The sequence below is a fragment of the Pleurodeles waltl genome, chromosome 7 (assembly GCF_031143425.1).
Source record: "Pleurodeles waltl isolate 20211129_DDA chromosome 7, aPleWal1.hap1.20221129, whole genome shotgun sequence".
Taxonomy (NCBI): Eukaryota; Metazoa; Chordata; class Amphibia; order Caudata; family Salamandridae; genus Pleurodeles; species Pleurodeles waltl.
Window position 1 is genome coordinate 1,465,989,883 of NC_090446.1, and position 14,050 is coordinate 1,466,003,932.

At 43.8% G+C, this 14,050-nt stretch overlaps 1 protein-coding gene across 2 annotated transcripts in view; it reads right to left on the minus strand.

The window, feature by feature from the left end:
• Positions 1–10,954: 10,954 nt before the first annotated feature.
• Positions 10,955–14,050, minus strand: part of HAUS5 (HAUS augmin like complex subunit 5) — a 246,752-nt gene continuing 243,656 nt past the window's right edge. For both annotated transcript variants that reach the window (XM_069201157.1, XM_069201156.1), the window contains exon 20: positions 10,955–12,439. In XM_069201157.1, the coding sequence (XP_069057258.1) occupies positions 12,331–12,439 (109 nt within the window). In that variant the 3' untranslated portion in view covers positions 10,955–12,330. The remainder of the gene's footprint in view (positions 12,440–14,050) is intronic.

A 14,050-nucleotide genomic window follows, 5' to 3' on the forward strand; every position in this document is an offset into this window, starting at 1 on the left:
TGTTGGCTGGAGTCTTGCTATTGTTGCTATTTTTTCGCAATGGCTGTCCCGCCACGACGAGATCCTATATTGCTGCTCCCGTCAGTGCAGCTGTGTCGTGAACGCATGATGCAGCATTTTGGAGCTACACTCCTGGGCCATTTGGAGTGTGACTGGTCTCTGTCATTCAGACCGGTTTTGGATTGTGTGCAACCTGTGTTTCGGTGCCTTTGGTGCTCGTTTGAACATGCACTGGCTTTCTGTCTCTCACTGCAGCGCCCTCCAGTGGTCGATCCTGATCTGTTGATGTTCCCGATTAGGGCTCATTCCCAGACTTGTGCACTACGGTTGCGTTTGCTTTATGAGATTCCCTTCCTGGAGGAGATGGTATTGTCTCTTTCATTGGCCCTGCACGGGGTGCCGCCCTGAATGGTTTTGGAGCTTTGGAACACACCTGCTCCGTGGTACTTTGTGGCGTGGATCTTCCGATATTAACATATATCGAAGTGGAGGAGCTCCTACGTTCTATTGCTTCTGTCTGACAATTGGATTTTTTTTTCATCGGCAAAATTGACACTATATTGAATTTGGCTTTATCGTCACATGTTTCCTAAATTTATGACTTTGTTGTCTTCTTACCTTGTCGAAATATATTGTTTATATTTGGGGCATGCTTTTATGTTATTAGAACCACTTGCTACCGACAAGGGGAGGGTGTAGTGTGGTTAGTTTTACGTATACTTTGCACATTAGCTTCAGGCTTAAGGCCTTTGTGCACTTTGCCCTGAATGTATTTTATTCATTTGCTGACAGCTTAGAGCCTCTGTGCACTTTGCTCTAAATGCTTTTTATTAGGCTTCGTACTGTTATTTTTCAAATAGCCAGTTCTACGGTGTTATTTTTTATTCATATCACACTGTTTTGCCTACTTCAGCACTGGAGTTCTTCATAACATATTCACTCTGTGCTTCAGTCAAGGATACAGTCTGGTACATTGCCGATAGACGTGGTAGGAGTTTAGATTTGGCATTCCTGCGTAGGGACATTTTGTGATCACGATGACATGTTAGTTATAAAATCACTTCCTTGTCCCAATACATGCAAGAGGGAGATTCCGACCAGAGACCCACAGCTAGACGCTGACTGCCTCGTTGCAGATGCTGAACCAGATCACAGGCCTTTGCTCAGGTATGAGGGCTTAGGTCTCCCCAGTGATTCAGAAAGGCAAGCTAGAAGCTTAACATGCTGTGCTCTAAATAGAACAAGCAGAGGGAGAGTAGAAACTGTTAGGCAATATGATAGCTTTGTTCTTATGTTTTACTCTCCTGGTGACTATTTAAATCCTACTATGTTATATTGCTCTGGTTATTGCGGCTCACGCCTTATTATCTAAAATACAGTCGTTTTATTAAAACATTATATAAAACTTATACTGTCTTTGTCATTTGTATATGAGACCATATTGTAAATGAGAGAGTTGGTTTGGATCTGAGTGACCACGACTTCCCTGAGAAGTTCCAAAGACGTCATTCGCTCGGCTGCCTAATCATTTCTTCCCCCTGGGAGAAATGAGGCACTGCTAGTTAGCCGGAGCAAAAACCGGATTTAGGGTGACAGAGTTCTTTACAAGTGGGTCAGACTCAGTCCCCCACACCGTTATCGATCCTGCTGCCTAGAAATCCAGTAGTCTCATTTAGGATAATGAGAGCCCACGCGACAGTTTCACTGTTTCATTTATATGCTGAGTAATAGTTTTAACCTTCAGCTTGCCCAGTCCTTCAAACAAAACAGGAAACTCTCTTAATATAAGTTGTACTGTTGTTATATTGAATGCCATAGCCATTAGTCCCATCATTTGAGCAGTGGCATCGCTCAATAAGCAAGGACCAGGAACGTCTCCCTTTAAAACAAGCACTTCAATCTTCTTCAAAATTTCGTAAGCAAGTAACAGGATGTTTGGGTCCCCACTGAATCACAATGACATTGGAAGAGACAAGTGAAGGCTTCTCTTGCATCTTGTCATATTCAGTTACACACATGATGTTACACATTGCTCCAAAGACAAAAGGGATTTTTGAGATCCTACTAATATCTCAACGGATGCTGTCTTTATGTTTTCCTTCTTTAACAAGTAAATTTACTCATTTTTACTTTCTTGAGCCATTATTTATCATGGTTTCAATTGTTCAAATTCATCTACAGAAACATGTTCTCAACTCTCTATTTGTCTAACATGTTGCATATTTCCTTTGGTTTGTCTCTTCCATGTCTTCTCATTATCTTTCTGTTTTAGTCTGTAGAAACTTGCAAAACGGTTTAATTTTCCACATTCTTTACACTGTTGTCCTAATGCTGGACATGTATTTGAATGTCGAAGCTGTAATCCACATCTTTATCATATCCTTCTGTATTTCTGCAAAGCATTTGTTTTTATCACTTTTGTTGTATTTTTGATCATTTGTCTGACTTGCTCCATTGCTTTTACTCTTCCTTGTTCCATATCTGTAGCGTTTGTTAGCATGTGCTCCTGTTCGTGCCACATAAAGAATTGTTTGTAGGTCATGTTTTTTCAAATAGCTTTTTTCCGAATACTCAGTCTGAAGGCTTCTTTGTTACTGAATTTGTCAAATTTGCAGAACAAACCCAGCTCTCTTAGTTTGGTCGCATATTCATAAATATTTTTACTGTCGTGTTGACAGGCTGTGTTAAAACTGTATCTTTTAAAATCAAGTATCTTTGTAGATCAAATCTTACATTTAAACATTTCATAAGTCCTTTGGATGTGTTCTTGTCTGCATCAGGGAATGTTACAATCAGATCCTCAAATTCATCACCTACCAATTTAAGTAGTAAATCATTGGCTTGGTCATCAGTGTATTTTTTTTACATGTTGCTTTTAAAGAATGCTCAAATCCCCCTCTTTAGTTTTCCCCATCTCTGAGCAATAGTTTGCTAATCAGTTATGTCAAAGGGTAATGGTCTCCTAAAAACCCTGCTAGCAATGCTCTTTGTCTTGAATATATATATCTTCCATTTGTGAGTTTGCAGTTGTTGCTGAGCTTTTACCTTCTTCCAAATTTGTTTTTAAGTATTAAAAGTTTTTATTTTCTGTTAATCTAGTGTTTCTAGTATTCCCCAGTATTTTTTGTAGATATACATTTTTCGCTTGAGTTTCCAATGTATTTAAGTTTGCCTGACATTAAAATGGCCACCAAGATGTCTACTTCATTAATGTATGTTGCATGTGCCTGACTCAAAGATGGCCGTCCATATATGGTGAGTTGCGTTATCAGCCTCATTCGAAGATGGCCGCAAAGTAGGACAACAAAGCCTTGCATTATTTGGCTTATTAGTCAACACAATGCTCAAATCATCAAAGTAAACGCAGGGAGCTTGTAACACATCTATCGATTTCAATTTCTTAGCAGTAAGCGCATGGCACTTTCAATTACCAGTTTGTGGCACATTTCAACACTCACTAATTCAGGAGGAATGCACTTGTGGCAATATGCTCTTTAGCGTTGTTTGTGCTTACGAGCAATGCACTCACAAGCAATATTACGCTCTTACTGATTTTTGTTTACATCAGTTCAGCACATTGCAGCTTCAACTGGTGCTCGTCGCAAATCTGTAATGACGCGACAACGATCATAACATGTCAAATATGTTAACTGACATTCTGCAGACAGCCTCCTTCAACGTCTTGTCCTCAGCGCTGCTCCTGTAACTGACCACTACTTGAAAGGTAACATTCTATATGTGGTTATGACCACAAATATTGTGGATTCATACATTCTGTATTACATCACCCAAGATTTGGCGTTGTGGCCAGAGCTACCAATTCTAGAACTGGGGAACTAGGTTCCAGTCTGGGTGTCAGCTCAACGTTCTGTGATTCTGGGCAAAACACAATCTGCCTGTGGCTAAAATGAAGAAAAAAAAAATATGTGACCTTGTGTAATGTAACTGGTGCTCAATTAAAGCACTCCAATGCCTTCGGATCAAGTCTACACTATATAAAAACTGCAGAAAAATGCAGAGGTAAAAACAAAGCGCTAACATAAACAAGCATTTGCAATGCAATGGGTCTCGCATTTCGCAGAGTTAGAGCTAATAGCGTAAACTCCTAACCGGACTTTTCTTGCCACATTAAATGGCGAAAAAAAAACTAGCATGATCGCGTTGTGTAAAATACAGCACGATCGCGCTGCTAAATAAAGAGAAAAAGTAGTCCAGAAACCATACGGAAAACATGGAACCTCGTATGTTTCCAGTAGTTGGTCGGTGTGCTCGAGGAGGGCTAAACACCGGAAAAGGCATGACGTATGCATGCCTTCCACAAATGAAAGCAACCCAATTTTAAAAGGCAAGCCCACGAACCAATGTAAGGGACTGACGTGACGTGGGATGGTTAGAAGCCAAAAGAGAGATTACCCCTAAAAAGGAAAGACAAATAGATACCCATTTAGTGGCTGACTTTTACAAAGTGAAACCATGAAAACTGGATAAATAGCAGCTTCCCCACTTAAATTGTGTGATCTTAGGCAAATATTTTATTTCACCAAATTGTTTTTTTTATAATAGCACATAAAAGCACTTTCAAATATGTGAGTTCAGAATACCAGTTGTACAAAAACCTATTGTGTTTGATTAAATAGACAGTTATGTCGTTCTATAATAATTTGGGCTATGTACATGGTTTACAAATGACAACTGTCTGGCCTTCTTAGTTCACTAATGGTTCAGGTTTAAAAATGATCACTTTTCATAAGTACTTCTCAGTAAGTACTATAACCTGACATATTAATGTCAAAGCATCCGGTCGCGGACAGCACAGCTGTCTGGTTTGCTAAAGAAATCTATGGGACTTTCAGAAAGTTGACTTACAAATGCAATCTGCCCATAGATTACCATTGGCTTTGTGGTTTTTAACTCACATTTTCTGGCTTTCTATTTGCTGCCTTTATTTGATTTAGGCTCTCCAGGTTCAGTCCATCCCTCCCATTGCCTAAACCATGTTTATTGGATACTTCAAGGAACTCACGTTCTGTAAACAGGCCTTAAATCTTGGAATTATCTTGTCACATTTGTTTTGCATTCAAGGTCAAATGTCGGGCGCGGTCTTCCAATGGCACCTGTTTAATTTTCTTTCTTCGACTTCAAAGTGAGAGGATTTACGCAACAATCATGGTGGATACTGTGGGCATGAAAGAGGCTTTTTCTAGCACACAACAACATTTAAATGAACTGGGTAAGTATTTCAGAATATATCAAAATTAGGAACATAAATGAAGCACTTTTTTGTTATTTCTGAAGTGTGTCAGAAACAAATACTTTAATATGATCAAAACAAATCCTAACACTAGGTGATACAATTTGCACATATTTTTGTTTGTGCAATGTATAGTTTTATCAGTAAAACTGTATGTCTGTGCAAACATATTGGTCATTTCAATTGAAAATGTGTTGTCAGTAATGACAATCCGCTACCATATCATGCATTCTCCACTCTACATCACTCTATACCACTCCATTTTAAACCACTCCATGCCACTGCACTCTGCTCTATGCCATTGCACTCTATGCCACTTCACGTTATGCCTCTCTACTCTACCCCATACCACTCTATGCCAATGCACTCTTCACCAATGCACTCCATACCACTCCAGTCTAGGCCACACCAAGCTACTCAGCACAACTCCACTCTACACCACTGTACTCTATGCCACTCTACACCATTGCAATCTATGCCAGAACACTCTATGCCAATGCACTTTACTCTAAGACTCTATGCCCCTTCACTCTACGCCAATCCACTGTATGCCACTCTAATCTACTCTGCACCACTGCACTCTATGCCACTGCACTCCACTTTACCCTATGCCACTCTAAGCAACTGCACCACCTCACTCTACTCTTCAAACCTACTCTATGCCACTGCACTCTACTCTATACCCTCTACTTTTAATCACTGCACTCTATGCCACTGCTCTCTATACCACTCTACTCCACTGCACTGACATTCTACTCTGCAAAACTGCACTCTCCACCCCTCTACTCTGCACTACTCGACGCCACTACACCCTACTCCGCACCACTCTATGCCACTCGCCTCCACTCTACATAACTGCACTCATGCCACTACTCTGCATTACTCCACTGTGCCACTGCACTCTACACCACTCTAATCTAGACCACGTATGACACTGCATTGTATGCCCCTGAATTAAATGCCACTGTATTCTACGCCACTATACTCTGCAACCCTCTAAGCCAATGCACTCTACACCAGTCTAGTCTACTCTATGCCACTCCAGTGTATGGCACTCTACGCGACTCCACACAAAGCCACTCCAATACATGACACACTGCCACTCCAGTCTACAAACTCTACAACACTCCATGCGACTCTCCTCTACACGACAAACTTTTAGCCATGCTCAACAGCAGCCGCACTGGTGTACAACATGGTTAAACACATTGGCAAAGCAAATAGCTCCTGCATAGGCGAGACCCATTAGCTTTGCCAATGCTTGCTTGAAATGGGAAGTGAGTTTATCAATTTTACCTGGTGTTTGGTGTACGATTTACATAGCAAACATGTTCAGGGCTATGCTCATGCATGTGCACAGCTCTGGTTCAGCACCCCCTGTTAATTTCTTGGCTCAACCACCTTTAGCACTGATCAATTGTGCTTCCACTGGTTTTGTCTGTTCTTATTTTTGAAGGTGGGAAAAACAATGTAGAGTCTTCTTCATGTTAAGCCTATGAAAGCGTTGACCGGCAATGTGTAAGTTTAAAGGTGGAGAACAGCTGCAGGTTGGGTAATGTTCTTTATTGGTTGTTTATGGGTCTGTAGGTTGCGTCAACGTCCAGGGTAGGAAAGAAACTGTAAACAGCATGGAGTGACACTCATGGGGATATGTGCAGTTCACTCTGGGCTGAGTAACCTTTTATTAGGGAATGAAAGAAACTGGAAGGACAGTTTTCTGGATTTAAAAACAAAAAACAAAAAAAAACATCTCATTATCCTATAGAGGTAACCAGCCTTGGGTACTCGTCCATCGTAGAGGATGGAAGTTTGTAGTCGGTCCTGGAATTGGGCAGGAAATAGACGTTACCATCCAGGATAAGAGGGATGGAAGTAGTCTGATACAATCAAGATGACTGCGATCTATTTCCACAGGAAGCTACACAACCTGTTTCGCTTATTTATTTTAGGTTCTTACTTTAGTCTATTGTTTGGTCCTGACCCCTTTCCCTTGTTTCCAACCAATCACAACCACTTAATTCAACATAACGTTGGAGGTTCTATGGGTATGAGGGGTTGAAGGGTCCATGCGCCCTCTGCAGTCCTACCAGAGCAAATAATCAATCTTTCGAATCTGACATATAGTAGGGTCCTTCTCTTTTCACAGGATAAGATAGAAGTGAACTGCCAGTCCAGGTCTTTGCAATGTACATACAGTGTGTGCTTTCAGTACTAGCCAACTAAGCAATAACTAACTTGCTGCCTGTGCTCAGAAGACTCAACTTGCACCAAGATCTCATATCCCCCAGTCCCAGGTACATACTCAGAGGCAAAAAGTCCAATAACTCACTTTCAAGGCAACTCAGCCTGAAAGTGGCAAACCGGAAGCCACACATACAGGCTACTGTTCTGTCCCTGAAAGACACATCTGTAACATCTGGTTAGAAAGCTGGTTCTTTATATCGTATATCAAAGTGAGATACACTGTGTAAAGAGTCCAGGGGTTCCCCTACTAGTGAACATGCCTTTCTCTAGCAACCCCAAGGTGCTCTCTTAGGGTATAGTGTGGTCGAGCAGCCTTAGGCTTCTCAGAGAGGAGTGTTAGACATTTACCATAAGCACAGTCAATAAATAAGACATAAGACTCAAAAAGGAGATACACACTAATTCAAAAAATAGTATGTATCTTTATATATGTTTAGGCGTCAGAATCAATACGATCAGGTAAGTACCTTTTGTAATAGAAATTATCAGAGGTTTGAAAAGTGCAATTTATGAAGCTGCAATACTACCCTATGGGAGCGAAGGAAACATGTACAGCAAACAGGTACTCCACAGCAACTTACAGGACCAGACTTAGGGTGAGTATGGGGCAGAGTCCTAGGCCACACCAGCAGGTCACCTTTGGTGCCACTGGGGCAGCCAGGTGCATTTCGGTGTCCGGTGCCCCGTTTAAGTCAACGGGGAACCAGTCAGGGTGAACCACCAAGTGGGTTCAGTTCTTGTGGTTCTCGGGGATGTAAGGACACCAGTGGTCCTCTTCTCCTCAGTCAGGGCATCTGGGTGCAGAGTGTTCTTGGACTGTCTGGTTTCTGTCACTGGTGGCGGTCGCGGTGGAGGGGGCCCACAGAAACAGGCTGCACATGTGGACTGGGGGTCCAGTCCAGCTGAACCAACAAGTAAGCTCAGTTCTCGCAAGCTTCGGAGATGTAGGGACACCCGTGGTCCTCTTCTCCTCGGCTTGGCGCATCTTGCAGAGGTTTAGTGGACCTTCGGATTGCCGTTGTAGTTGAGGAGGCCTGCATAATGGCTGCAGGTGTCAGTGTGAAGGTTGCAGTGGGGAAACACAATATGAACTTTGCCTCTGGAGAGGCTGGGGACCACGCTGGCGCATTTGCCGACTTCAACTTGGGCTAGGAGGCATGGGTGCAGTGGTGCTGTCCAGCGTTGGCTTTTGGTGGTCCAGAGTCCTCTTCAGTGTTTCTAGGGTGCCTGCAAGAATGCAGGCGAGCAGCACAGCTACTCCACAGGAGTTCCTTGTGCTGGTGTGAAGGCTGGCAGTCTTCCCAGGCTTTTGGAAGTTTCAGCAGCTGCAGGACAAGGAATCTTTCTTGCAATTTTCAAAGTCAGCAGGCAGGGGTGGCGAGGAGTCAGTCACTTGTCTTCAGTTCTTGCCCTTTGCGTCTCTGCTGTGTCCTTCAGGTCTGCAGGTTCGGATTTTCGGGTGCCAGGGGCTTCCCTAAATATTGAATTTAAGCGTGTTTAGGGCAGTATAGGGTACAGCCAAAGGACTACATACCCTTGGAGGTCACTATGCCCCTTTTATGGCCACTTCCTGTTGGAAGTGGGCATAACCCTGTCCCAGAGTTCCTAACTCTGCCATAAAAAGATGGCAGATTTTTAAATGCTGTGTCCACATCAGGCATCTTACCTTAGGGGTGGGACTGGCCCGAAGGACACACCTCTCTGACTACTAATTTTCCTACCTGTCCAGGTGCCAAATGGACCCTGGGGAAGAGGAGGTCGGCATCTCCCTACTGAAGGAAGCCAGATCTGCATACCAACGGCGGTGGGTTTCTTTGACGAACGCCCCCCGCGCTGGAATGCAGATTTGCAGGTCATCCTGTTGGGAGGGGTGTGGGAACACCCCTGCAAGAGCAGGCTTTGTTCCGGACCACCTGAGATTGAAGGCTCTCACCCCTGGAAGTCAGAAACCTGTCTGTTGGTGGCAGGCTAGTTAGTAGGCCTGGGCGGAGTTCTGCTACACGGAACTCTGCGAAGTGCCAAAAAAACTCTGCCACGATATGGGGAGTTCCGCGAGCGGCAAAGTCTGGGTAAGTAACACTGTTTTTCAGTGCGGGAGTTTCTCTCGTGCTGTAAAATCAGTGCAAACGGAATCGCACAGAGCACCAGAGGGCGACAACTTCTTTCTGCCACTCGAGTAGATTTTCCTCTCGAGTGCCAACTTAATCAACATGAGCGCCAGCTTTCTCATTGTGAGCACTCATGGCCAGAAAACACACTCGCGCTTGCCAAATTAGCGATTTCTCACACTCACTAACTTAACGCTGGCGAGCTAGAGAAAAACCTCCGCTCCGCATCACTTTTTGCAGAGTTTTTCGGTACTCCGCAGAGAGTGCAGAGTGGGGAAAACTCCGCGGGTGGAGCGGAATTCTTCACCCACCCCTACTAGCTAGCTGTCATCCAGCACAAGGGTAGATGGTAGGTTTTTGAGGGGGCACCTCTAAGGTGCTCTCTGGTTGCATGTACTAATAAATCCATCACTGGAATCCATGCGGGTTTATTAATACGAGATGTTTGACACCAAACATTCCTATTTTCAGTGAGTCCATCATGAAGCTGGGGAACTCATATTGCATGTGCTGGACACTGGTCACTTAAGAATCAACAAAGACATAGCAGGGGCATATCTGCTCTTGCAGAAATGTCCATACATCATGCAACCTGCCTTAGGTTTGTAAGGCCTGCTGTAGGGGTGACGTAAATATATTGCACACACAACACAGGCTGTGTGCCATGCCATGTTTTCACTTTCAGCTGCACCAAGACACACAGTCTGCAATGGCAGCCTGCCCCCACTAGGTGATGGGTCTCTGAGGGTGGCACAATGCATGCTGCAGCCCTTTGGGACCCTCTTTGGTACCCATGCTTTGGGTACCAGGGGTACCATTTACAAGGGACTTACAGAGGGGCAGAGGGAAAGAGATCTGGCACAAGTGACCTGGACAGTAGGAACCCAGTGCACTTTCAGTCAAAATTGCATCAATTACCAGGCAAAAAGAGGGGGTGACCGTGTCACAAAGGGGCACTTCTCTGCACACAGCACATACTGTGCCATGTCCTGTTTCTCTTCAAAACAGGAACAAGTCCCTGCACCCTGCCCATGCATGCAGAACTCCACTGTGCTTTATCTGTGTGGTGAAGTCAGTGCACCCATACTTCTGATACTGTGCAAGTGGCTCATTCCTGGTCCGAGACCTGCACCACCTCCCAAAGCTGCGGCAGAGGCATGGAAAGCAACAATCTGTGTATTCAGGCTCCTAACTCAATTTCACCAGAATTTCCATCATTAACAGAGGATGCAAGTGGGTGCAATCCTAAGCCTAAAGCACAGGGCTGCTAGGAGTCTGTAAGTAAGGATTCTATTGAGTCGAAACTACCCAGTTAAAGTAGCAAGTGTATCAAATAACACATTCAATCACATTTTCCATTTCATGTTTCCATTTATTTACAAAAAAGAAAGTGATAATTCATTAATCTCTGCAATTTTCAGCTCGAGTGTTTGGAAGCAACATGACGGACTCATGCCAAGCTGAAACATTTCACTGGAATCCTGGCCACTGTGCATGAGAATGTAATGTACTGGACCTTAAGACCCCCAAGTCTCTCGGGCCCCAGAGCCCACGCGCCCTTAAATAAGAAAGGGTCAAAATCATCAGGCCCAAGCTTCGAACTGAAATGTATTCTTTGGGATGGGGAAAACTAAGGCACGTTAAGCACAGAAACAGTGGGCGCTGGGGAGTAGCGCATAGTAAAAGCGCTATACATCCCTGGTCACTTGGTCAGGTCCTGATCTCTCGCCTGTGGTCATGCCCTGGTTTCCCTATCACTATTAGAAGTGCTTTTCCGTCTGACCTACCCCTATAATCTCTGCATCCCTCCCAGCCCCACCCCCTTGCTCCAAGTACTCGTCTTGCCTTGAGCATCACACTTACAAGGCTCTGGTCTCTTTAAATGCACATAATACTATGAACTCCTCTTTCAAGGCAATGAAATAAACTTTGACGGTGGGGCCTGGGCAACTTGAAACACAGCTAACAACATTAATGTGTTTTCATTTAAAGAAAACTGCCATCACAGTGCATTGAGAGCACAGGCGACGTAGGCAGGGACAGGAGGCTCGGAGCTGCTGGTAAGACAAGCCTGGGCGTCTGGCTACAAGGTATCAGCTGCTTGCTTAGCCCATGAGAATAAATGGCTCGACTGCTTCTTCTTCAAAAGGAAACGGAGAATATAAAACTTAACTATATCTATAATCTACAAACAAATATTGGGGGGGGGGGGTGTTCACGTTTACTTGGTACAGTGCGCTTCTGGGCTAAAATGTGTCTCGCTTTAAAAGGACCTCTGTGATGTCACAGCATCGGTTCTGAGCTTACAGCATTGTTCTGTGTGAGATCTGCTACAAAGCCAGCCTCACACACCCCACAGAAACCGCAGTTCACAAGCCGGCGTGGTAATTACAACTCCTTCAAAGGTGAGCCATTATCCACCCAGCTCTACTGGGACAATACAGATGGTAACTTGCCGGATCATGATGACTAAAGCCCTCCCCTATGACGGGGCAGTCCATTAAAGCAGACCCTGCAGCCCTTAAAGGGTGATTTATACACACAATCCAAATCAGCCTAAATCAATAGAATATTGGAATGTTAGTTTATTGGGTGTGTAGTCTCCTCTGTAGCGCTCTCACGAGGTCCACCGCACTTATACAGCTCCTCTGCAGCCCAAGGGTCAGCTTGGAGTGTACTATGAACAAGTGGAAGAGCAGACACTAGCCACACATCCGGTCTAGCGCCTCACGCCCAGGTGTTCTTCACAGCAACGAGCCATCGATCTTGCCAATCTCTCATGTTAAGGCCGTAGCGCCTCTCATCAGGAAGCGCAAACTGAGCGGGCTGCACCCACCTGGGGAGAAAAAAACAAAACATAGGTGACTGAATGAAAGCCAGACATGGTAGAGACAGTAGATAAGTACAAAAAACAAATCAGAAGCAAAAAACAAAACGAAAGCATAAAACATACCGAGCAAGCAAGGAACTACAAATAAGAGCAGGGATGCAATAAGAATTGGCGAAGGCAATATGGTCGCCTTTGGGACCTATTGGCTTTTCCAATGATTTTAGTGAAGCTGTGCGCCATTGGTACTTGCACACATCTTCCCTGGGGTCAAAAAGTATGGTCTGTGTTGTGATCGAGGGTCGACTTGATACTGGCAGGGCGTAGGTCAGGTTAGAGTCGGATGTAAGGTGGCACAGGGGGAGCAAACGATGTACTTGGTGTGGGCAGCGAGTCATTGATTTATTTTGAGGGATTAATTGCAGACTGCCTTCTAATTTATGCCACTAGTCTCCAGAAGAGACACAACTTTGACAATACTGCAATATGATGCATCTTAGTCGCTGTATATCTACCTCACCCTGGGGCAGGCTCTCTTGCCTCTGCTTGCTATCACTGCCTTTAGAGAGTCAAGTGTGCAAAGGAAGGATGAAACAGAATCGTAGGCATCACAATCTCCTTATTCCTTTAGTCTCTTATCTGCAAACTTTAGCATGTGGAGAAACAGGCTCAGTTAAGTTAGCAAGTGCTATAAAAACTCCTTGACAAAGATCGCCCCCCCCCCCTCCTTTGCCGAAACTTGCACGATAAGTGTTGCGGGAGGTTCTTCCGATTGTCATTAAACATGGTTCCTTATCACTGTGTATTTTTAGATTCTTGAATGTGTCCATGCACTGTTTTCTGGGTCTCCTATTAACGTCCATTATGTTTTGAAGAGATGTGAATTACAGATCGGAAGACAATCTGCATATATGTTTCACTGATGAAGACTAATCTTATTCAGCACTTGTGTGTGAACACTTAATACTGAAGTAAAAGCTGAGAAGTGCGCACCAGATATCTGAGCAAATTGCATTTAAATTACAGGCGCTGCTCCCTTTAAAGACACGCACAGAAACAGGACGGTTGAAAGTTTACAAAGACTCCTGCACGAATGACATTTCATAATGGGCTTGCACTAGTGGTGATGGAAAATCTTTCTTAGTGGGGATGCTGTCATTAGTATCACACCACTGAAATCGTAGGGATTGAAAAAAATTCATGCGTCCCACAAAGAACAAAAGTGTAGCACATATATTCAGCACAACACATTTTCCACTGAAATGACCACTAGATTTGCACAGACATAGTTTTACTGCTAAAACCATGCAGCACACAAACTAAGTGTTGAAATTGGGTTACAGCAAATATTTCATTTGCGAGTCACCTAGTGTATTGATTTATTTTGTTCCTATTACATTTTTTGATTCCACCATACTTCCGAATGACAATGTTCTTCATTTGTGCTTTCCTAACTCCTAATATTTTATGCAAATGTGTACAGCTCATTTACAGGTATTTACATTTTAAGTGTGCTACAAACATTTACATCATGAAGCTTTTACGTTCACACTCCCTATAACCAGCAAGACTGTTGCTTAGTCCACTTCACAATCGATTCACTTTATCAGATAAGGTGTT